Source organism: Wolffia australiana, chromosome 18 (assembly GCF_029677425.1).
Source record: "Wolffia australiana isolate 7733 chromosome 18, ASM2967742v1".
In the NCBI taxonomy this organism is placed as follows: Eukaryota; Viridiplantae; Streptophyta; class Magnoliopsida; order Alismatales; family Araceae; genus Wolffia; species Wolffia australiana.
The window spans coordinates 3,526,716-3,549,536 of record NC_135852.1 but is presented as its reverse complement, the minus strand read 5'-3'; the positions used below and the strand labels follow the sequence as shown (position 1 = coordinate 3,549,536).

General features: G+C 41.8%; 2 protein-coding genes across 6 annotated transcripts; both read right to left on the bottom strand.

Moving 5' to 3' along the window:
* Positions 1 to 8,395: 8,395 nt before the first annotated feature.
* On the bottom strand, positions 8,396 to 12,039 carry LOC144715252 (actin-3-like). Of its 5 annotated transcripts, XM_078590184.1 has the most exons (6): positions 11,889 to 11,942; positions 11,152 to 11,236; positions 10,939 to 11,014; positions 10,450 to 10,843; positions 9,756 to 10,369; positions 8,396 to 8,648 (listed from the first exon to the last, which is right to left on the bottom strand). In XM_078590184.1, the coding sequence occupies exons 3-6, from the start codon at positions 10,996 to 10,998 to the stop codon at positions 8,583 to 8,585; spliced, it is 1,134 nt and encodes a 377-aa protein (XP_078446310.1). In that variant the 5' UTR covers positions 10,999 to 11,014; positions 11,152 to 11,236; positions 11,889 to 11,942; the 3' UTR covers positions 8,396 to 8,582. The 5 variants fall into 5 exon arrangements, with proteins under 5 accessions (XP_078446310.1, XP_078446309.1, XP_078446312.1 ...); XM_078590183.1 differs by lacking the exon at positions 11,152 to 11,236 and having other exon boundaries at positions 11,889 to 12,039; XM_078590186.1 differs by lacking the exons at positions 11,152 to 11,236; positions 11,889 to 11,942 and adding an exon at positions 11,790 to 11,808.
* Positions 12,040 to 15,411: 3,372 nt separating this feature from the next.
* LOC144715301 (uncharacterized) lies at positions 15,412 to 19,361 on the bottom strand. Its single transcript, XM_078590232.1, has 6 exons — positions 18,622 to 19,361; positions 18,058 to 18,556; positions 16,827 to 16,940; positions 16,493 to 16,778; positions 15,941 to 16,135; positions 15,412 to 15,842 (listed from the first exon to the last, which is right to left on the bottom strand). Exons 1-6 carry the CDS (start codon positions 19,359 to 19,361, stop codon positions 15,412 to 15,414), a joined length of 2,265 nt encoding a protein of 754 aa, XP_078446358.1.
* Positions 19,362 to 22,821: the final 3,460 nt, after the last annotated feature.

Below are 22,821 nucleotides of genomic sequence, written 5' to 3'. Positions count from 1 at the left end.
TCCATCCATATGGTTGGATCTATAAATTGAGCCCCCAATCTTTGTGAAAAACATATTTAAGCTCACTTCCTCTTAGATAGGCAAATGGAAGGAGAGTAAACTTTTGAAGGACCATTAAGGGTTTTTTGGTGTCTCTATTGCTTGGAGAGATTCAATAGAAAAGCAGAGAGGTTGATCTACATCAAGAAAATGCCTTGATCATGGATGAATATAGGGATTTATGGTTAGCCTTTTGCCTTACATTAAGTCTTCTCCAACACACTTAGATAGTATGTTGAGCATCATTATCCATCACCTCTATCTATCGTCATCACTCATCCACCTCCATCACCATCCATTATCAACCCTATCTAGCATCATATACCATTCATTCTATGTGTGTCCAACAACATTACAACCTTGTCACCTATATCTCTTCGTCCCTCTTTAGAAAACATATATCGCTATCTCTCCATTTGTCACATCATTCTACCTTATTTTCACTACCTCCATCACCGCATCCATTATCGTCCACATCACTACCATGACCGTCTTCGCAATCCTGTCTCTTCTTCTCATACTCCTACATTATAAACCCTAACTCATAAACCCTAAGTTGGACACCTCTTATCATTCCCTCTCATCTCATCTCACATCGTCGCCTCATGCCATCATTCACATATACCTTGATCCTCTTGTCCTACTCAGTGATCCACTACTAGTACTATCAGTCGTCGATCTTTTTAAATTCCTCCTGCCTCTATCATAATCACTATCTTTACCCATTTACTAGCTTGTGCGCTATACGTAACTCTTCTCATCATCTCAATTGCACCCAATCGAGAGAGTTCCTTCCCTCATATATGTCCCCTGTGGAGACAACCCTCACTCATCACTAGCTAAAAAAGAATGTTATGACTATATCTTTATAAATATTATTGATTAAACTCAATTACGCGACCATCACATCCATTAGTAAGATCATTATCATCTTCTTCCACCATTCTATTTCACCATCATCCAACCATGTACACTCATATCCATACACCAATTTTATCATCTTATCTTCTCATTCATCTTCTACATCCATCATCACTTCACATCTTTATTTATCTCATTCTCTCATTTTCATTTGATCTATCCATGTCCTCCTAACTATTCCTCATATTATTATTAATATCATCATTATTAAATACTTATTATCACCCTCTTACCACCTGGTATTCATCAGATCACAATCTTATATTTATATGTATCTTTTCTTATCCCTCTTGAATCATCACTTAAAGAGTTTTTAAATATACTATATGTTCTCTGTGGAGACGGTCATCGTTCATCACTAACTAGTTAATTTACGAGTAAATATTTGGAAATTAGTACAAACTCAAATATCAACAATAAATTAACACCCTAAATTAAGTTTATCACTTACACTTTACTAAAGGGCCAATAAAGGTATTTTTATATAAAAAAATTAATTCAAAAGTATTCTTTCATCAACATCACTTCATCTAAAATTTCTACACAAATCTACATGAAACACATAATCATTAGTTGCCACCAATTATTTGTCATAGCCAATGATTGGTTGTAATATGAACGAACTAGATCGCAATAATGATGGAGCAAATTTGAAATTTGAAATTAGTTCCATAAAAATATTTACATGAATCAAAAACAATATTCACAGTGGTAAAATTAATTTATTTGGGAAACTGATGTCTACTTTTAAGAAACAATACTGGAAATCAAGAAATATGAAATTATAATTCTATAAATAGAATATATTTTTTAAAAACTGAAGCATAAACCATCATTTATCAATATTTATGAGAATTTGAAGGTTTTCATGCGCTCATAAATCATCATTATCTTGGTGGAATATAAGGATTTATGGTTAGTTGCATGGTGCCTACGTTGTCACATTCTTCTCAATATCCATGCGTCTACATTTATGTATCCACATATTCCCATTTCATTCATATGATCCTTATATGTTATTGATTAACATTTAATTTACTAGTAATTTTTATTCACCGTGCCCTCATTCCATTTTCACAAAAATAGTTTCATTCATTATTACAAACATCTATCCTAAAAAACCTTATTATCCCACCATTTTTACTATTTTAAAAAATCCCTTATTATCTGATACTTATAATATTTAAAACACATTAAATCCCTAATGTGCATTCCTTGTGGAGATGACCCTCACTCATCACTTGCTATTCATATTATTTTTACAATTCAATATCTTATTGATTGGCTCAAATATAAAGGACAAATTATTACCTCAAAATTGAGTTAATTAAAAGTCAGTCACTATAGAACTGCCTGCATTAAGACAAAAATCCTCACCACTTGATCTCTTTCTAAGGACATCACTATGCCCGTTCAGATTACCTGCGACAGGACTCTTTATCCCGCCCTAATCTTATACTTTAGGAACCCCCAAGAACCTCTTTAAATCGGGCCTTATTGACTAGGTTATCCTACTATTTCCGTACTTCTGCACTGACACTTTTCCAAACCCACTTGGTCCCCCCACCCTTGAGGTGCACTTTTGAGGGTTCTGCTGATGAGACTGCTATGTAGGCCTTTCAAGTGAGAAATTTTTTATTACTTCCTACTCCAATGATGTGGAAACATGGGGAATGAGCAGACTTACTCCTATTCAAGAAATTATGATAAAAATGTACCACTTGATTTAGGGTGCAAACTAGTAGTCCCCATTTATAAGTATTATTCTCTATTAAAGTCTCACTGATCTAGTAATTTTCTACTTATAATTCTTATTTGGAATTATAGAGGGCTCATAAACCCTCTCACTCTTTTCACACTTGTTTCTCTCATAGGTAAGCATCAACTCAGCTTAGTTAGGATTATTGGAACAATAATTCAGCTAAAGAACATACACTCCCTAATGGGCAAGTTTTAAATTCATAATTTTTTGTTGTTTTTCTCAAGTGAATTACAATACCATATCTCATAAATATTAAATGATATAATGCATGCATTATAATGCATGTGTGATGCTTATAAATGGAGTTACGAATACGTATAATTATTAGAAAATTACTGTGATATCATCATAAGGTGATTATTTATCTAAAAAAATTATTCCAAACATAAATATTCAGATGACAATCAATAATTTCATCAAAATTTCTAAAAAAACTAGCACAGTGTAGTCATGACCATGTGATGAGTACAACCAACAATAAGGAGATATTAGTCTAGTTCATGACACTAGCGTCCCAATAACTTTATTGGTGTTTCAAACTAATTAACTATATCATCATATAGATTAATTAATGTCGAATAGATTTAACCCAAACAATAGCCTGAGTCTCCAACGCGTGGGGTGACAGGCTACACCTCATGCTCTAGAAGATACAAAGGAATGTGCATCGACTCATTCATGGAATGTGTTCGTCATCAGTTATTGTGTATGTATAAGACCTCATCCACATGATGATCCAAGGATGACTTTGGATATGGCCAACTGTCAAACTCTAATTGGTTATTCGATTTAGCTTGGAGGGTCAAATCTAAATGGTCTTTTCGACTTCAGAAGATATACTTACATTTTGGGGGTTTTCACTAAAAGAACCCAATTCACCTAGGCCAAAATGGCCCTGGTGCCTTCCCCTTATTTTTCCTTCTCCTCTTAGCTCCTCTCTATTCCCAATGCGATCAAGACTGCATAACGACAATGATAGAGCATGAATGGAGGTCATCAACATGAAGGAGGAGATTGGACATACCGAGGATTAGGTGGATACATTTAGAGGTTGCACGCATGAGAAGCTCCACATGACTCACTCTCGGATCAAAGGAATCACGGATGTGATCTGTGCCCAAGTGATTTGTTTCATGGTTTTTGTTAGTACCTATACATTTTTGTATAAGTCTTCCAATGTGAATTATTATTAGACTTTCATCCAGATAAAGGCCCTACAACCCAAGAATTCCAAGTCTTATGATCAAATGCAGTAAGAACACTTCTACAATTATTGTGTGATCAAGATGGGATTATTTTCCCTTAATATATGGCTAGGTTTACTCAACCAAGATAATGTGGCAAAATCCGTAGGTAGGGTAGTGGAGAGATTAGAGGAAGTATTTTTATGATTTTTGCTTAACATTATTATTAACTAGAATGATTTATTAGGGTTAAATTTTAACCATATCTAAATTATTCGATCATTTCAGAGTATTGAATGATGAATGATAATACATACATGGCAATAATGATGGTAAGAGTTATATGCTAGAGATGATAGAGTAATTTATATATTTTAGAGCATGAGGTGTATCTTAGGACCCCACAGCCTGGCAACTAGACGTAGTGCTTGACTTAAATTGAGCATTCATTGATTAATCTATATTGTGATATATATGATTAGTTATAATGATAAATAAATGTAATTTGGCTGTTATTGTCATTATAAAGAAAAATACATGAGCCTATAGGCTTAGGCACAATGAATAACAATCCATTCACTAAAAACAGGTACAACCAATAGAGATGCCTCAGTTATCATTCATCCTTCCTTCTTCTTACTACATTCCTTTAATGATTTCCCCCATGCTACATTCCTTCTTTTGGAGGGAACTAACTGAACCCAAAATTTTTCCACCATAATCTATCTATCTTTAAGATATGGAAAGTTTCACCTTGCCAATAGAGTAACATTTCAAAATAAAATCAACTTCCCCACTCTAAAATTATCATACCCTATCAGTTATTTAAAACTTTCATGCCATGCATTATTTTTGCTCAAGTAATGATAATTTTTAATTAAGGATAACGTAATGTATAAATAATTGATGGTATTGTGACTTAAAAGAATTGAAAACTCTCACAATGATAGTAAAAGAAGAAATTTGATAGTGGGAAAGTTGAAGTGCTCAAATTTGATGGAATTATTTATTGCATCCAAGCAAGTTACACATTCCACTTCCATTCCAATAAATATATATGCAATGATTGGTGAATTATAATACATTTCCCTTTATCTTTAAACATACATTCAATACATTCCTTGCAATAGAGAATTCGAGGACATCAAAATCGAAGGATAAAATAACATTATTTGCTCTACTCATATGATGAGTACAGTTGATCACGTAACCATTAGTTTGGAGACAATTAGGAGAGATAATGGGTTCTCCTTAGAGAAAGAGCTCAGTGGATCAACCTGTATCAACCCGGTAATGGTTTTTACATTATATCAGCTAGGCTCATTCAAGTCCATTCTTATGTAAGTGTATCTAAGATCTGAACATAAAAAATATCTAGGGGATGGAAGTTTGTATTTTAACTATGATTCTTAGGAGTCCCTATTCAGTGGATTACATGCAGTGTGAGCTAGAATGCATCCATAATTCTATGAAGGATATTAAATGGTCAAGATGGATTTGTATGGCCCAACATAAGAGGAAATAAATCATGGATGACGATTCAAGAGAAAGATAATGGAAATTCCAAAGAAATAATTCCATGAGGAGTTCCCAGTTTTTCATCCCTAACTAGGATGACCAATTAGGGTTTAATACTTGAACATATCCTTTTAAGAGTGTCATGGGAATGAGGGATAATACATATGTAGAAAATGATGACATAAATCTTCACCTAATATTTGATGAACCCCTAATTTATGCCTTCTAGAACCTGGAGTGCAGCTTTGCACCTCTAGCGTTGGTGGATCAACCTATGAATCTTGTTAAATTTGTCCAATATTACATAATATATATTGCATATAGCTTATGGTGAGTTATTGGGTTAATGACTCATTGAATAAACTAGTATATACATCTAAAGGGTAAAACTAATGTTAAATAGACATTGAGGAATATGCTTAAGTTATTGAAATGTTTATAAAATATTGATTAAGTATAAAGGAAAGGAAAACCCAAATGAAATACGCCCGTGCTATTATTTCCTTGAGCACCCCTCCTCCCGCCTCCCTTGGTTTAGTCTCATCCCATTAAAACCAAAACAAGGAGATGATCATCCCAAAGTGATGGTGGCATTTATCTAGAAGAGGATGGTGGCATTTGACGTGTCAATAATTGTGTAGATATGCCTATAGGCCACACACTTTTGCGGCGTGTAATGACTCATGGAAGAAACCAAGATGATAGCAGATTCTAGTCCACAAAATAAGCTTCAACGGTCGTCAATTTTTCAATTTAGTTTTAAAGGTCTGTAAGATTCATTTGAATTTATGTTTCACCAATCATCTTTAGATCATTGATCACGACAGCAAAACCTAACACTTGGTGGGTCTCCTTCACGTTTTCTGGAATCCATACAAAATACATTTAAAATCATATTCAATCATATCTCTAATTCACTTTTAAAAAATGATGATTCCCATAATGTTTAGTATGAGTCGAAGGAAGGGAAATTGAACATTTTCCTACTGTATTTTAGTCAGATATTGTGTATCGAAAGGGCAGGGCCTAAACGGAGATGGGAATTGAACCAATAAAGGAAAAAATCAAATGATCAAAAGTTTTTTAATCATCAGGAAGTTTGAAAGATTGAAATGACATGAACTTTGACGATTCAACGCACTTTTGTAAGACATTTAAATTACATTAAATGACATTAAATGACCTTAAATGGCCATTTCCAAGTGTGATGATTTTTGTTCTTCTTTAAATCACATTAAATGATTGTCAAGTATTTTTTCTTATCTTCTAATGATGGTTTAGGTCATTTAGATTGTCAAGTATTGTCAAGTATTTTTCTTATACAAACTACAGGACAATAACTATTACCATCTCCCTATTAATGGACACTTTTAAAGTCTAGGTGCATCTTTTGTAAGTCATTTAAATTAGTGTGATATTTTTCTTTCTTGTTCAAATGACATTAAATGATTCTCAAGTATGTATAAGGGAGGCGCAAAAAGAATTTCAATGTATTATACAAAATATAGTAGCGCTGATTATCACTGAAAAGTTAACGATGGTCGAGGTAATGGTGAATAATGAGGTTATGAAACACTGTGAGAACTGTCCACACAAGACTTACTACAAAATTTGGACTTTTGTAATTAATAATATCATCACTTATTAATTTCCCCAATTTAACTATAAGAATGAACAAGAAAAGTGTGATCCTTCCTAGGAACCGTTGGCCTAGTTAAATACTTTTGTCAAGTAGGAAACATACCTATTTGATTAGTGCAATTTATGTAAAGTATTTTGGTAGAATTTATTTACCAATTAATTAATAAGTTTAATTAATTTGGCCCTCTATATTTAATAAAACCGTCACTAGTTAGTTTTCCCAAAATTCTACTAGGAACCGTTTGCTTAGTTAAATACTTACTTAATAAGTACAATTTTGGTAAAGTATTTCGGTTTAATTGATTTATCAAGTAATGAATAAGTTTAATAAAAAACATAAAATCTAGAGGTGAAATATTAATTCAAGACAATCTGATTAACTTTGACTAGTGATTTTATTCGGACTACTTGCTAAACCATTCATAAGAGTTGCAACGTAAAAATAGTATCTTATTGTTCAATTACTAATGGTTTGATTTGAGCACCTCTCCGCTTAAATCAGATGAACTACGAGATATGGTTCTGTAATTGTCTATTTTCAAGATAAATGACACATTAACGAGCAGTCAAAATAGAAATATAGGAACAATAACTAATTATGGCTACGGTGAAAGAATAGATAGACATTAAGATCATATTATATTAATAATGAGAAACGAAGTCATGCAGGAGGAATCAATAAACTACATGATGGTCAAAGGGTCATCCGGGCAGTCGACGATGGTTCATGCCGAAGAATAATAGAGAGCCAGTGTGGATATAAATAATATCAAATTTTAACAGTTGAAAAGAACACTGAGATCATGTAAAAACCGTTTTTTTTAATTAGGATAAAAAATAGGTCAGTTGCAAACAAGAACATTGAAACTTTTCAAATTCGTTTCATATTAAAACTACCGCATATGGTGGTATTTGATGTTTCATGTAATCGTCTATTTTCAAGGTCAAAAACAAATTAACTACCACTAAAAATAGAACAATAGGAACAAGACCTAATTATGGCTACGATGACAATCCCAACAGTTGAAACAAAAGATAGAGTTTATCATCATATAACATAGGTAATGATAACAAATGTCATGCAGTAGGAATCAGTGAACTACATGATGAGCAAAGATGATGGTTCATGCACATGAGTAATAGATAACCAGTATGGTCATGATTGACACCAAAATTTAACTGGGGGAAAAAGACTCGGAGATCATTAAAATATCAAAAGCATTTACTTGGGATAAAAAGAGAGAGGGTCAGTGGCAAACAAGAACATCCGTTTGATATTAAAAACCCCATCACATTTATGCTTTTACTGGAAAGAATGTGGGAGAGGAAATAACTTAAAACAACTTATAAAAAAAGATAATTATTACGACCGTCAGGAGAGCACTAGAATGGAAAGAAAAAACACACCGGAATGAAAAGAGAGATAGAGAGGGAGGGGAGAGGAAAGGAAAGAGGTTCCTCTGAAAAAGCAACAATGGGCGAGTTCAAACCAGAAGCAAAGCTCATCTGCAAACTTCTTAGAAGCACTTCCTGTGAACGATTGCCGGGCCTGATTCGTCGTATTCCGCTTTCGTGATCCACATCTGATGTGCAGAGAGGAAATAATTATTAGAATATATACAGATAAGAAGAAACTGAGGGAGAGATGAAAGAGAGAGAGAGAGAAAGAGAGAGGCAAAGAAACAGAGAAATAGAGAGACAAAGTGAGAGAGAGAGAGAAAGAAAGAAATTGAGAGAGAGAGAGAGAAAGATTGAGAGAGATATAGAGGGAGAGAGAGAGAGATGGAAAATTTACGAAAGAGATAGAAAGAGAAAGAGCGATAAAAAAAAGAGAGAGATGCAGAGAGAATCACAGAGAGAGAGAAAGAGATAGCGAGAGAGAGAGAGAGAAATTGAGAGAGACAAAGATAAATGAGAGAGATAGAGAGAGAGAGAGAAGTAAAGGGAAACGGAGAAAGAGGGGGCGAGAGGAGCAAAGGGACACAGGGAAATAGGGAGCGAGAGAAATACAGAGAGATAATGAAAATGAGGGAAAGAAGTAATGAGAGAACGTGAGAGAGAAAGCGAAAGAAGTAATGTGAGAGAGAGAGAAATAAAGAGAGGCGGTGAGAGAAACGGAGAGAATTTATAGACAGCGCCGGAGAGATAAGAGAGAGAGGGAGCGAGAAAAGTAAAGAGAGGCAGAAAGAGAGGGAACGATTGCAGTAAATAGGACAGAAAGAGAGGGGAGGAGAGAGAAGTAAAGAGAGCAACAGAGAGAGTGGGGGAGAAAGATAAAATTGAGAGAGAGACAGTGATAGGGATTAGATAGAGGAAGAGAGAGACAAAGAGAAACTGTGGTAAGAGTATAAAAATAAAGAGAAACAGGGAGAGGTAAAAAGAGAGATGAAGAAAGGTAAAGAGAGAAATAGAGAGTGGCAATGTGGAGAGGAAAGGAACGAGGCAGAGAGACGCAAACACAGAGATAAAGAAGAAATGAGGTAGAGAGATAGAGAGGGATGAGGGAGAGGTAAACAGAAAAATCAGAGAGTAAGAGAAAAGAGGGAGAGAAGATCCAACAAAACCAATTGAAATTGGTTAAAAGAGGTGCAGATAGAGAGAGAGAGAGAGGAGTAATGATAATGGAAAGTATAGAAAAGGAGAGAGAGGAAGAGAGATGAAGGCAGAGAAGGGTGAGGAAGCGACAAAACCTGCTGGAATGTGCTGAGAGAGGCCAGGATGGATCCTCCGATCCAGACGGAGTACTTGCGCTCGGGCGGGGCGACGACCTTGATGCGCATGCTGCTGGGGGCGAGGGCGGTGATCTCCTTGCTCATGCGGTCCGCAATGCCCGGGAACATGGTCGTACCCCCACTGAGCACAATGTTGCCGTAGAGATCCTTCCTGATATCCACGTCACACTTCATGATCGAATTGTAGGTGGTCTCGTGGATGCCCGCCGCTTCCATCCCCACCAGCGACGGCTGGAACAGAATCTCCGGGCAGCGGAACCGCTCCGCGCCGATCGTGATCACCTGCCCGTCGGGCAGCTCGTAGGTCTTCTCCACGGACGAGCTCGACTTGGCCGTCTCCAGCTCCTGCTCAAAGTCCAGCGCCACATAGGCCAGCTTCTCCTTGATGTCCCTCACAATTTCCCGCTCGGCTGTGGTAGTGAAAGAGTAACCCCTCTCTGTCAGGATCTTCATCAGAGCATCAGTCAGATCCCGCCCGGCGAGATCCAGCCGCAGGATGGCGTGGGGGAGCGAGAAACCCTCGTAAATTGGCACGGTGTGCGTCACCCCGTCGCCGGAATCGAGCACAATTCCTGTTCAGAAACGCAAAATTCTCATTCAAATGCGAGCTATCGATGAAGAGGGCTCAATGAAAAGCGTCGTCTTCGCTTACCCGTAGTACGACCACTGGCGTAGAGAGAGAGGACGGCTTGAATTGCGACATACATGGCGGGGGAATTGAAGGTCTCGAACATGATCTGGGTCATCTTCTCCCTGTTGGCTTTGGGGTTTAAGGGGGCTTCAGTAAGCAGAATCGGGTGTTCTTCCGGCGCCACTCGCAGCTCGTTGTAGAAAGTATGGTGCCAGATCTTCTCCATGTCGTCCCAGTTGGTGACAACACCATGCTCAATTGGGTATTTCAGGGTCAAAATACCTCTTTTGGACTGAGCTTCATCACCCACGTAGGCATCCTTCTGTCCCATGCCGACCATGACACCGGTGTGGCGAGGACGACCGATGACACTTGGGAAAACTGCTCTCGGCGCATCATCTCCGGCAAATCCAGCCTAAAGAGAGAAAATGATCAACTATTTTTTTTCAGAAATGATATTTTCTGAAGAACAGATGATAATGTTTGATGGGCATCATGAAGCCAAGGTACCTTAACCATCCCAGTTCCATTGTCGCACACAATCGGCTGAATGTCTTCGCCGTCCGCCATTATGTGCTGCTAAGCTCTGTTGAAAATCATCAGTGAGGAGCAAGAACAAAAGGGGTGAAATTAAAGGGGGGAATTAAAAGCAGGAATTTGAGAATAAATATTACGGAAGATGCGAATAAAATAGTCTCAGTCCAGAAATAATGTCCGAGTTACCCAGAAATAATTTCTACCCTCAGAGGCAAAATGGTTTCAAATGCGTAGGAGATCTTGTAACGAGCGACAGCGTACAATACCTTGCCTTTAGGAAAAATGCAATAAATTCAGACGTTTTTGAATAGAAACTCTAGACAATGAAATAAAAAGAATCAAACAGTTCCTAGCATGCACAAGAGCTCAAAACCACATAAATAAATTTCTAATTTATTTAGGGTATCGATAAAGATGAACAAGCAATATGAAAAATATTGATATCGACAATGAGAAAGCCAGGAAATAGTTTTTTTTGTATTAAAACTTCTTCCGATTGAAGTCTGCTTAAAAAAAAACGAGATCTTGAGAGGAAGTGATTTCAAACGTCTCCAAATCAGCTCCCAGACATCAGAACGCAAGTTAAATACAAATAAATAAAAAATATCAACACATCAGATCCCAAAACTAGCTCAGATCTATCCCAAGGAGCCAAAAAAAAGCGCAAGAAACCAATAAACCTTCTCTGCCTCCGAGCAACACAGTAACAACCAGCATCAATACAAGACGGATCCAGAAACAACGCTTAACCAGATCTACGCGAAACGAGAACCAAAACACGACGGATTTCAGAAAATAAACAAAGACAGCACAGTATACCCTACCTTGCGATCAAGAATAAGCGATCATCGGCCAAAAACGATCAAATCTGGGCACATAATCAGAATCAAATAAGCGATCGGACGCGGATCAGAGATCTCTACCTCGCCGGCGAAGCCGCTGTCGACCTCTCCCTCTTCTTCGCCGAAAGAAACGTTGCGAGGATGAAGGACGGGCCTCGCTCTCTCTGGCTGGGGTTTCCCTTATAGAGCAAGCACCGGTCACCGTAAGAGACCTCTCACCGCTCGAAATGAAACTCAAATGAAATTCCCACATCTCTCTCGCATTCCAAATTCATTTTAAAAAGTTGACGCTTAAATTCTGACGTGCCGCCCCCCTTGACGTATTTTATTTAAACAACAGCCCTTCTTGGTTCGAAACTCTTGTTTAAAAGGCGAGACTTGTTTGCAGATATGTCCCGAGGAAAATAATAAATTTCTCCGGGTTTTGCTTCTCACGCGATAGAGTGGTATGAGAACAATTGTTGTACTGGTAGGGAGATAAATGTTAAAGAGCGAGGCGCTTATGGTCAAGAGAAGCCGCTGGAGAGCCAGTCATCGTTTGGAATAATTTATAAAATAAAAACATCTTTACAGCTAATTTGTTGTGACCTGTGGCTAGCATGAGACAGAGAGAGGCCCCTGCCACGTATGATAAATTTTTTTTTGGAGGGAAAGTGAGAGTAATTGGTCCAAATATGTAGTCATTTAATCAGTAATAAGTTTCTGGAAATGTTTAGTTAATTATTTATCCCTTTTACTAGACTATTGTGAATTCTTTTCCTTGGAAGTCTAAATTGAAATTGAAATTTCCACCTATGTTTTGTCAGCTGTCTGGATGATTCAAGTAACTTATAATTTTAATCCTATATTAATAATCGGTGGAAAAATCCACATGACTCTCTTAAAATTCAACGATTCTGACCGTCTTCCTGAGCTTATGGACATTCAAGTTGTGCATAGTTAGCCGGCAGAAGCCCTGGTTAAATATAACAAGCTGAAAATGATACATATTATATTTTGAGTCTAATATTTATAGTCAATGGAGAAATCAACATGACTCTCTTCAAATTCAACGACTTTGACTGCCTTGCTGAGATTATGGACGTTTAAATTGTGCATGCCCAATCTTTTAGTAGTTAAATGAGAGAAGCTTTGGTTAAGTTATAACAAACTGAAAATCATATGTACTATAAGTTATATTATAGACTGTTATAAAGTCTTTTCCTTGGAAGTCCAAATCAAAATAGAAAATTCCTCATATGTTTTGTCACCTATCAAGATGATTCCTTCCACTTACAATTCTTTAAGCTAATATTTATGAAAGCTGAAAAAATCAAGACTGTTTTCTTGAAATTTGAAGATTTTGACTATCTTCCTTGTCATGAAGAACTCTAATGTATTACTGACGTACTGAGTATAGTAAATAAATATTAGTTAATCATTAAAAATAAATATTGTATATTATAATTAACATAGCAAATAACATCAAAATCCATGAACAAATAGGGAAATACCCAGAAAGTAGTATTGAAATTACAAACTTTTGAAATCTGCACGCCCAATCCTTTTTAGTTAGATAGGAGAATAATTGGTTAAATTCTAACTTGCTGAATATACTACATTTTACGTTTCATACTTTGATTTATCATATGTATTATTTTTAGTTATTGGATTGTCATTATTTCATTCCTTGTGGGGAAAAAATACAACTAAATTAGAATTCATTGGATAATTCTGTCATGGCTTAGTTTGGAAATGCATTAACTGGTCTAATGTTTGTCAATTATTAAAAAAATAATTACCGGGTGCTTCATTGAAATGCCCACCAAAATATGAATCAGGTTCTCCCCTCGGCTATCTGTCTGATATCATATATCAAATCTCGGACCACCTCTTGAGTATTTTTTATTGGAAAAAGAGTCTAAAGTGTATATTCAACTATGCTCAAGTATGTGCCAAGAAGTTGTGGATGAGATTATATGAAGCCCACAAAAATAATGGAGAAAAATACAACCTTTCAAAATGGGATGAAGGATGTTTGCAATATAGTCCAAACGACAATGATAAAAGGATAAAAGGGAACTAGTTCATCAAATGGGCTAACCAACAAAAAGATCCATGTGTGGTGTCGCCTATTGTCACACGGTCAAATCCCGAGCTAGGAATCTTGCTCGAATCTGGCATGTGCTGGCCTCAATGTTCAGGGCAAAACACTGAGCAGCCTTGATCTCTTGCAGCGAAAGCTTTTGCAATTGCTTAAGATTGCATAGAAGGGGTTAGAGGAGATGGTGGTGCTCAACACCATCAGGGAATAGGTTCATTGCATTAATATCATCAAAAGTACATCATCGTTACATGGGGGAAGACGAGGGGTGATACAACGAACGAGATGTTGCGCCGAGGTAATGTAGCCACACCACCTCACGGCCGCCGCTCTGCGCGCGCGCACCCGCTCTGCCGCTACACAACTGCGGCGGGCCGGGCGCCGCGCGCCCGCGAGCTTGGCGATCACACACGCCACCCTTACCTTGACGATCACACACACCACCAGCATCCATGTCAACACTCTAGCACGCAACCTGTGCGACGCCGCCGCATTCGGCGCCCTTGAGCTGGCGCTGCACGCCCAGCACTACCCGTAGGAGCTCTACGCGCCTGCTGTGCCGTCTTTGCGCTCTCAATATGCCACATGCCTTAGTCTCCTGGCAGGATGTCTACCGGCCCCGCACCCCGCACACGCAATGCGCGCGCTGCACCCCGCACAACTCTACGCGCTGCAACTACGGCACGACGCCCAAGATGCATGTCCCGCACCCGCGCGCAGCACTTCCCGCTCCCCCGCGCAGCGCTCGGCGCTAGTGCATACCATTGGCGCCCGCGCGTGGCGCTTGGCGTTGGCGCGTGCGCGCACACACTGATCAGCCCGCGCGCCTAGTACGCGCAGACCGTACCTTATCCGTCCCACCTTGGGCGTGGACTGGCACGTGCACAGTCTGCCGTGAATCACCAAGGACAGTGGCAATGGCCTGAAAGATCAGGTATTTGGGCATCGCTACCCATCATGACTCAGTCCTTTAATGTTGTGAGCCAAATTACACGGACACGCCCTCCCAATAAGCACGCAGGCCTCTAGGCAAGGAATGTCGCCTAGTTAGGGGCCTAACACGCCCCCACCACCTGAACTTGTTGACGCCCTCATCGACGCCCGCTGCTCTGCTTCATACGCTCACAGTAGGTCCTCGAACTGCCATAAGTCTGAGGCGCGCTCCCAGGTGGCTGATTCCTCTGGACTGTTCTTCCACTTGATTAGGTACTCGATCCTGTGATAGCAACCGTGACGTCCTCCCCGGTTAATTTCCAGCTTCGCCAAGACAGCTTCTGCTTCTTGGTCAAAGTGCGCCCGCACATTTGGTGGTGGACGTTGGGGCTGGTTCCTTGTCGCATCTTCGGGATCTAGTATATATTTCTTCAGAACCGACACATGGAAGACCGAATGGACCGCCAGCCGACGGGGAATGTTGAGTCAGTAGGCAACCCGTCCGATTTTTGTCACCACTTCGAAGGGTCCATCATAGCGGTGTACCAGACCCTTGTGACGTTGCTTTGCTTGCTTCGTCTTCAACATCTATGCATTGGTCTTCAACAAAACCTTGTCGCCAACTTGGAACTCTACGTCTCGTTTGTGCTGGTCGGCGTACTTCTTCATTCTTTGAGCAGCACGCTCCAATGCCTCACGGGCTTCCTCAATGAGAGCATGATAGTCGCGCGCAAATCGGAAGGCAACAGGGAAATGTCTGTTCCCTTTCCTCTTCACAACTTCCGGAGGAGTCAGTGGTTGTCTTCCCGTTGCAATCTCAAACGGCGAGTGACCTGTAGCTGAGCTCCGGTTGATGTAGTGTGCAAATTGCGCTACTTCTAGAAGCTCCACCCAATTCTCCTGATTGACTGAAACATAATGCCAGAGGTATTCTTCGAGCATGGAATCGACATGTTCTGTCTGGCCATCTGTCTGGGGGTGGAAGCTCGTAGAAAATATGAGCTTGGAGCCATGTACTCCTAGAAATGACCAGTGAACCTTGTGTCTCAGTCGCTAATGATGTCCAAGGGAAGAACCCAATACTTCGCCACATAGGACATGAACAGACAAGCCACACCATCTGCGTGCACTTTCGACGTGGTGGGGATGAACGTTGCATATTTGGAGAAACGATCTACGACAACCAGGATGGCGTCGTGCCCACCAACGCGCGAAAGGCAAGTGACGAAATCCATCGAAATAGACTCCCACGGTCTGCTCGCCCTCGGGAGAGGTTCCAGCTTTCCAGTTGCCTTGGCCTTCTCCGTCTTGTCTTGTTGACACACCAGACATGAACGAACATAGGCTTCTACATCTCGTTCCATTCCCCGCCAGTGATAGCTGTTGGACAGGAGTGCAAGCATCTGGGCCTGCCCTGGGTGTCCGGCGTCGGGTGCATCGTGTGCTTCGTAGAGGAGCTTTCGGCACAACCCACGCGGGACATACAGCCTGTTCCCATTTGCTTATATGATGCCGTCCTCAGTCCAGAATCTCCTTGTCTCGCCCACAACAATGCGTTTCATCAGGCGAACAACTTCTGGATCATCTTTCAGCGCCAACTTGATTTCATCGAGAATGCTTCCTTGGACTGCTGAATGTGCGGCCAAAAACACTTCTGGCTCTTTGCTACTTAGGGCATCAGCCACTTGATTGGCGCGCCCCGGCTTGTACTTCAAGTCAAAGTCGAGCTCCGCCAAGAAGTCTTGCCATCTCGGTTCCTTCGGGGTCAGCTTCTTCTGGGACTCGAAGCAACTGGTGGCCACATTGTCGGTGTAGACCATGAATTTCCCTCCAAGGAGATAGTGGCACCAGACTCTCAGGCAATGGACCATCGCTGTCATCTCCTTCTCGTGCACTGAGTACCTTCTTTCCGTGTCATTCAGCTTGCGGCTCTCGTAAGCCACGGGGTGTTCATCCTGCATCAAGACACCTCCAAGTGCGAAGTCAGAAGTATTAGTGTGTACCTCGTACGGCTTGTTGAACTTGGGCAATCGGAGCACCGGCTCGCTAGAGACTGCACTCTTCAACTTGTCAAATGCTCTTTGACACCGGTCTGTCCATTGCCACTTCACATCTTTCTTCAACAAGTCCGTCAGAGGGGCAGCTAGTCGGGAGAAGCCTTTGATGAACTTCCAATAGGAATTAGCCAACCCGAGGAAAGATCTCAGATGTGGTACTCCCTTCAGCTCTGTCCAATTCCTGATGGCCTTCACCTTTGAGGGATCCATGCGCACACTTCCCTTTCCGACCAGGTGTCCGAGGAACTCAATCTCTTGCAAGGCAAACTCACACTTTTTTGGGTTGAGGTAGAGCTCGTGCTCCTTCAGCTTGGCCATCACCTTCTTTAGGTGCCTCGCATGGTCATCCAAGCTCTGGCTGTATACGAAAATATCATCCAAGTACACAACAACAAAATCATCGATATAATCCTGAAAAATATTGTCCATCAGGCTACAAAATGTAGCAGGAGCGTTCGTGAGCCCGAAGGGCATCACGCAAAATTCAAAGGATCCATAGGGAGTCACGCACGCCGTCTTCGATTCATCTCCCTCCTTGATCCGCACTTGGTGGTACCCGCTCTTCAAGTCCATTCGTGAGAAGTAGCGAGCCTCGCCAAGCCTGTCAAACAGTTCTTCAGCATTCGGTACAGGATATTTATTTTTCACTGTTACCTTGTTCAACGCTCGGTAGTCCACGCAAAGTCGGAGCGATCCGTCCTTCTTCTTCTAGAAGAGGACTAGGGCGCCGAAGGTAGCCTTGGACGGTCGGATGGGCTTGCTCTCTAGCAGTTCTTGGAGTTGTTTCCTTAGCTCCTCCAGGTAAGCAGGGGTTATCTTGTAGGGTGCTCGCCTAGGGGGATGTGTACCGGGGAGCAATTCAATCTCGTGGTCCACATCCCGCCTAGGCAGCAGCTTCGCGGGGAGTTGCGCAGGCATCACCCCGGCAAACTCGCGCAGTACGTCCGCAATTGGCCCCGGTAGTCCATCCGCGGTTGCACCGGGGTTGTTGTCGTCGTCACCCCAACTAAGTGCCGCCAACCGGGTTGGTGTACACCCTTGCGTTTCACCCTTTTTTTGGTGCTGGCCCTTGTATGGTGACGAGGAAGGTCTCTTCCCCCTTCCTCAATATGTCCTTGATTTGCATAGCGGACAGGAGAGCGGTGTTCCGCGGCTTCTAGGCCCCTTGGTCCCTCACGAAACATGGGTGAAATCCTTCCGGGAACAGCACGCCGCGGTACTCGGGGAACACAACCACGTGTGAACCCATTAGAAGGTCGAGACTCAGGACGACCGTGAAGTCGTCTATGGGGGACACCATGAAGTTGGTCCGGCCCTCCCACGTTCCCACTTGTAGCAGCACCCCCTTGGCCACGCCGACGATGTCTCGCGCTTCCGAGTTAACGGCCTTGATCTTCCCCGCACTTGGGGACAACTTCAAGCCGAGCTTCCTAGCTTCTTTCTCAGCGAGTAAGTTGTGCGTCGCCCCCGTGTCAACCATGGCCGTGGAGGGCTTGATGTTGATCAGTACCGAGACGTGCAAGAGGTTCAGGCCCTCATACTGGACTGGGGCACCCCCCTGTAGTGCCACTAAGAACTGGAGGGGGTTCAAGGTCACCGTACTGCTTCCCTGGGGAACATCCGATTGGGCCGACGGCACGACCATAGCATTGACGTTGGTGGCCGCCGCCGTCCCTCTTGGGCAATCCCATCATGAAATGGGGTCCTCCAGAAGCGAAACAAGTTAGCTTGTTGCCCCCACCGCCTGAACTCTTTTTCCACAGTCTCGGACTCTTGCCCTTGTCTCGACTCTTGCCGTGGCCTGGCTTGAACTTCCTTTTCAGGCCTTGACTGCTTGGTTGCTGATGGTGCCTCGGCACGCTCTTGGCGCGGCTTGTTCCCTTTCACGGGTTTGTCCTCTGTTTTGGCGGGTCTAGAGGGGCGGAGCTCCATTCCTTCCACAACCTTGTAGGCCGAGTTTAGGTCTCTACATTGTCTCCTCTCCAGCTCTGTCTGGAGCCCGTGGGGAAGGCCCTTGGCGAAGCGGTGGAGCTTGTCCGCCTCAGACATGTCGGTGATCCTCCAGATTATGGACACGAATTGGCCCACATATTCCCTTGGATTGCCCATCATCTTGAGGTTTTCAAGTTCTCCCCTTGCAATCCACGCCGTGTTGTGCGGCATGAAGCTTTCCTTTATCTCCCGCATTAACTCTTCGTATGTCGGAGGTGGCCAATTTCCACACTCTTCCCTCTGTCGCCACCACGACTTCGCCTCGTCTATGAGGAAGTAGCTAGCCTGTAGCACTTTTCTTTCATCTGAGAGTTGTCTTTTACCAAAATACCAGTCGCAGTCGTATAGGAAATCTGCCACTACGTCTTCCCTGTGAGAACCGTCGAACCACGGTTCGGGAAGTGAGTGCTTCTCCCCGTCGTCACTGCTGGGGTGACTACTGGTGCCTTCTTCCAACTTTTCCATCTTGAGCTTTAGTGTCAGGACCATCTCGGTCAGCTGCCGGATGGTGTCTTCGTGTTGTCTATTAGTTTCTTCAAGGACTTCATACCTCTGGCGGGTCTCCACCGCAAGTCTTTTATATCTGGCTTTAGCTCGTTGTAGTTCTTATCGACATGGGTCTTCAAACCCATCACATTCTTGTGCAGTAGGAAAAAATTCAACCTCTGCTCTTTCTCCTTTTGCCGTCTCACTTCGCGTAATTGTGCGCGAAACGACTCCATCTCCTCAACCAAAGTCAGAAGCACAGGGAGGCGATCCAACCTGGCTCTGATACCAGTTGTCACACGGTCAAATCCCGAGCTAGGAATCTTGCTCGAATCTGGCGTGTGCCGGCCTCAATGTTCAGGCCAAAACACTGAGCAACCTTGATCTCTTGCTGCGGAAGCTTTTGCAATTGCTTAAGATTGCATAAAAGGGGTTAGAGGAGATGGTGGTACTCAACACCATCAGGGATAGGTTCATTGCATTAATATCATCAAAAGTACATCATCGTTACATGGGGGAAGACGAGGGGTGATACAATGAACGAGACGAGGCGCCTTGCGCCGAGGTAATGTAGCCACACTGCCTTAGGGCCGCCGCTCTGCGCGGGCGCACCCGCTCTGCCGCTACACAAGTGCACCGGGCCAGGCGCCGCGTGCCCGCATGCCTGGCGATCACACACGCCACCCTTGCCTTGACGATCACACACACCACCAGCACCCATGTCAACACTCTAGCACGCAGCCTGCGCGGCGCCGTCGCATTCAGCGCCCCTGAGCTAGGCGTTGCGCGCCCAGCACTACCCGCTGGAGCTCTTAGTGCGCCACATGCCTTAGTCTCCTGGCGGAATGTCTCCCGGCCCTGCACCCTGCACACGCAATGCCTGCGCTGCCTGCACGGCAGCCCGCATAACTCCGCGCGCTGCAACCGCGGCACGCCCCCCGGTCTGCGCGTCCTGCACCCGCGTGCAGCGCTCGGCGCTGGCGCGTAGCGTTGGCGCCCGCGTGTGGCGCTTGGCGTTGGCACACTGTGCTTGGCACTCGCGCATACACACCGATCAGCCCCCGCGCGCAGCACGCGCTAACCGTACCTGATCTGTCCTGCCTTGGGCATGGACGGGCACGTGCGTAGTTTGCCGTGAATCACCATGGGCAGTGGCAATGGACTTAAAGACCAGGTATTTGGGCATCGCTACCCATTATGACTCAGTCCTTTAATCTTGTGAGCCGAATTACACGGACACACCCTCCCAATAAGCATGTAGGCCTCTGGGCCGTGAATGCCGCCTAGTTAGGGGCCTAACACCTATACATAGAAGCCTCTTTTAAATATGTTATAGTGCCAACTTTTCTCCGACTCTCCAATTAGCTTAGCTTTGAGCCTCAAAGGTTGATGGTTTATTCACTTCCTCGCTTGCTTCTCACTAGGTTGCCACAATGTTGCTCAAAAGGATGCACACAAGGATGACTCAAGCTCATGGTGAGCACCTCTATATTTGATTTATACACTATATTGACAAAGCTACCTTTATTTTTATCTTTTTGTTATTTCTCTCTACAAGTTAGTAACATTATTTATTATATCCTTTTCTTTTTTTTACTTTTGTACACTCTAATGGGCCGCATTCACAGCTAGGGGGTCCAATCGTTCTGTATAAAGCTATAGTGTATTCCTTTGGAAATATATGATTTTGTTTCTCCTTCTTGCTGAACAAGACTCTTAGAGCCTCCCAAAGCTACTCGCCCATGGCCATTTGATGTGTGGATGCTGCTACTCTCTCCATCCTCCCTTGAGCTGATGCACGATTTTCACTCTCCCATTGTATCTCTTGTGGATGAAGCCATACTATCCTTCTTAAACTTTTCTAGAATATCTAGAAAGACACATAAGCTTCTACTTTGATCCATTAGTCTTTTGAATAATGTGAAAGAGTATCAAAAACTCCATAAGATTCTAGAATCATCTAAAATGTTACGACTCCATGAGACTTGAGAATCATCTAGAAGATTCTAGAATAAAATAAAATAAAATATTAGTTAGAAAACTTCAAAAGTTCAGGTTTCAAGTGAGCTTTCTCCTACTCTCAATAAGACACATACTGGTTTGTTTTATTTTTCAATACTTAAATTTGATTTTAATTCCTCTAAAAAAACAAGAAAATGAAAACTATATCTTTTAAAAAGGAGGAACAACTTTAACAACACAAAGTAAAATAGTAGCGAATTTTTTGAGCTTGCAATTATAGAGAAATTCTAGTTCACAGAGGCTTCTAGAACATTATAGTTGACCAAGTCATCCTCACACAATCAAACACTTTATCCCAATAAATCAAGCTGATTACTGATTCGGAATATCATATAGCGTGACATAATTGTAGGGGTCAAGACTAGGCGGATACCAATACCAGACATCAAACATCGAAATCCGTATCAGAAATTGTCATAATTATATATTTATATTTGACGTCCGAATATTAAGTTAAAAAATAAGAACCCATTGTCCCATACGAAAAAAATTAAAGTAGAAAATAGTATAAATCATTTCATGAAAGATGTAATAAAAAAGTGATGTGTCATCAAACTTGAATAGAATTTACCAAGTCCCGATGACTATTTGGGTGTTCAAAGAGCCGGAGCCCATTACAGGCTTGGCCAGACTAATTATTAAGACTTATAATTAATAAAATCCATTAATAAAATCCATTAACAAATATTAATTTAACTCACACATATAATAAATAAAATGGTACATTTCATATTGAAGTGACATATTTAAATCACACGTTCGATATTGAAGAAAACAATATCCGACACCAATATCCGATATAATCAACCAACTCCTGAGGTGAAGACGGATGCAGATTTCAGAACAGGTAACAGTATCTGGTACCCACACTGTAGCAACCAATATCCAATACTATCATCCAATATCCAGATTGGATTAAGACAGATCAGATATTCAGATTCAGATATCTGGTTCAGTATCGATCTCAATGTAGTCATCCGATATCTAGTATCTAATAACCAACATCCAACATTCAGATCCAAAATCCAATATACAATCTGAGATCAAATATCCGATATCCAATTACTGATATCCAATATCTGATATCAAATATCCAATATCAAATATCCAATATCAAATATCAAATATCCAATATCTGATATCAAATATCCAATATCAAATATCAAATATCCAATATGCGATATCAAATATCCAATATCCAATATCAAGTATTTAGATCAGGGACGCGGACGAGACAATTTTTTTCGCCCCGGGACGAAAAAATCATCCTGTCCGAGGATAAGGACGAATTTTGGGATGAAAATTCGTCTGGGGACCACCGGACGGGACAGTTTTTGTCCCCTGGGGCGAAAATTCGTCCGGGGACCACCGGATGGGACGGTTTTCATCCCATGGGACAAAAAAATCGTCCGTCCGGAGGTCCTCGGACGATGGACAGATG

What these genes read in the sequence shown, in the direction of transcription:
- LOC144715301 (XM_078590232.1), bottom strand. Translation starts at nt 19,361, where the DNA reads ATGGTCCTGACACTAAAGCTCAAGATGGAAAAGTTGGAAGAAGGCACC. An exon ending in AAGGATTTCACCCATGTTTC is followed by an intron (nt 16,941 to 18,057) that starts GTGAGGGACCAA and finishes GACTTGTTGAAG; the next exon opens with AAAGATGTGAAGTGGCAATG. An exon ending in AGTTCAACAAGCCGTACGAG is followed by an intron (nt 16,779 to 16,826) that starts GTACACACTAAT and finishes GTCTTGATGCAG; the next exon opens with GATGAACACCCCGTGGCTTA.
- LOC144715252 (XM_078590183.1), bottom strand. Translation starts at nt 10,998, where the DNA reads ATGGCGGACGGCGAAGACATTCAGCCGATTGTGTGCGACAATGGAACT. An exon ending in CGCCAGTGGTCGTACTACGG is followed by an intron (nt 10,370 to 10,449) that starts GTAAGCGAAGAC and finishes GTTTCTGAACAG; the next exon opens with GAATTGTGCTCGATTCCGGC. An exon ending in CTCTCAGCACATTCCAGCAG is followed by an intron (nt 8,649 to 9,755) that starts GTTTTGTCGCTT and finishes TCTGCACATCAG; the next exon opens with ATGTGGATCACGAAAGCGGA.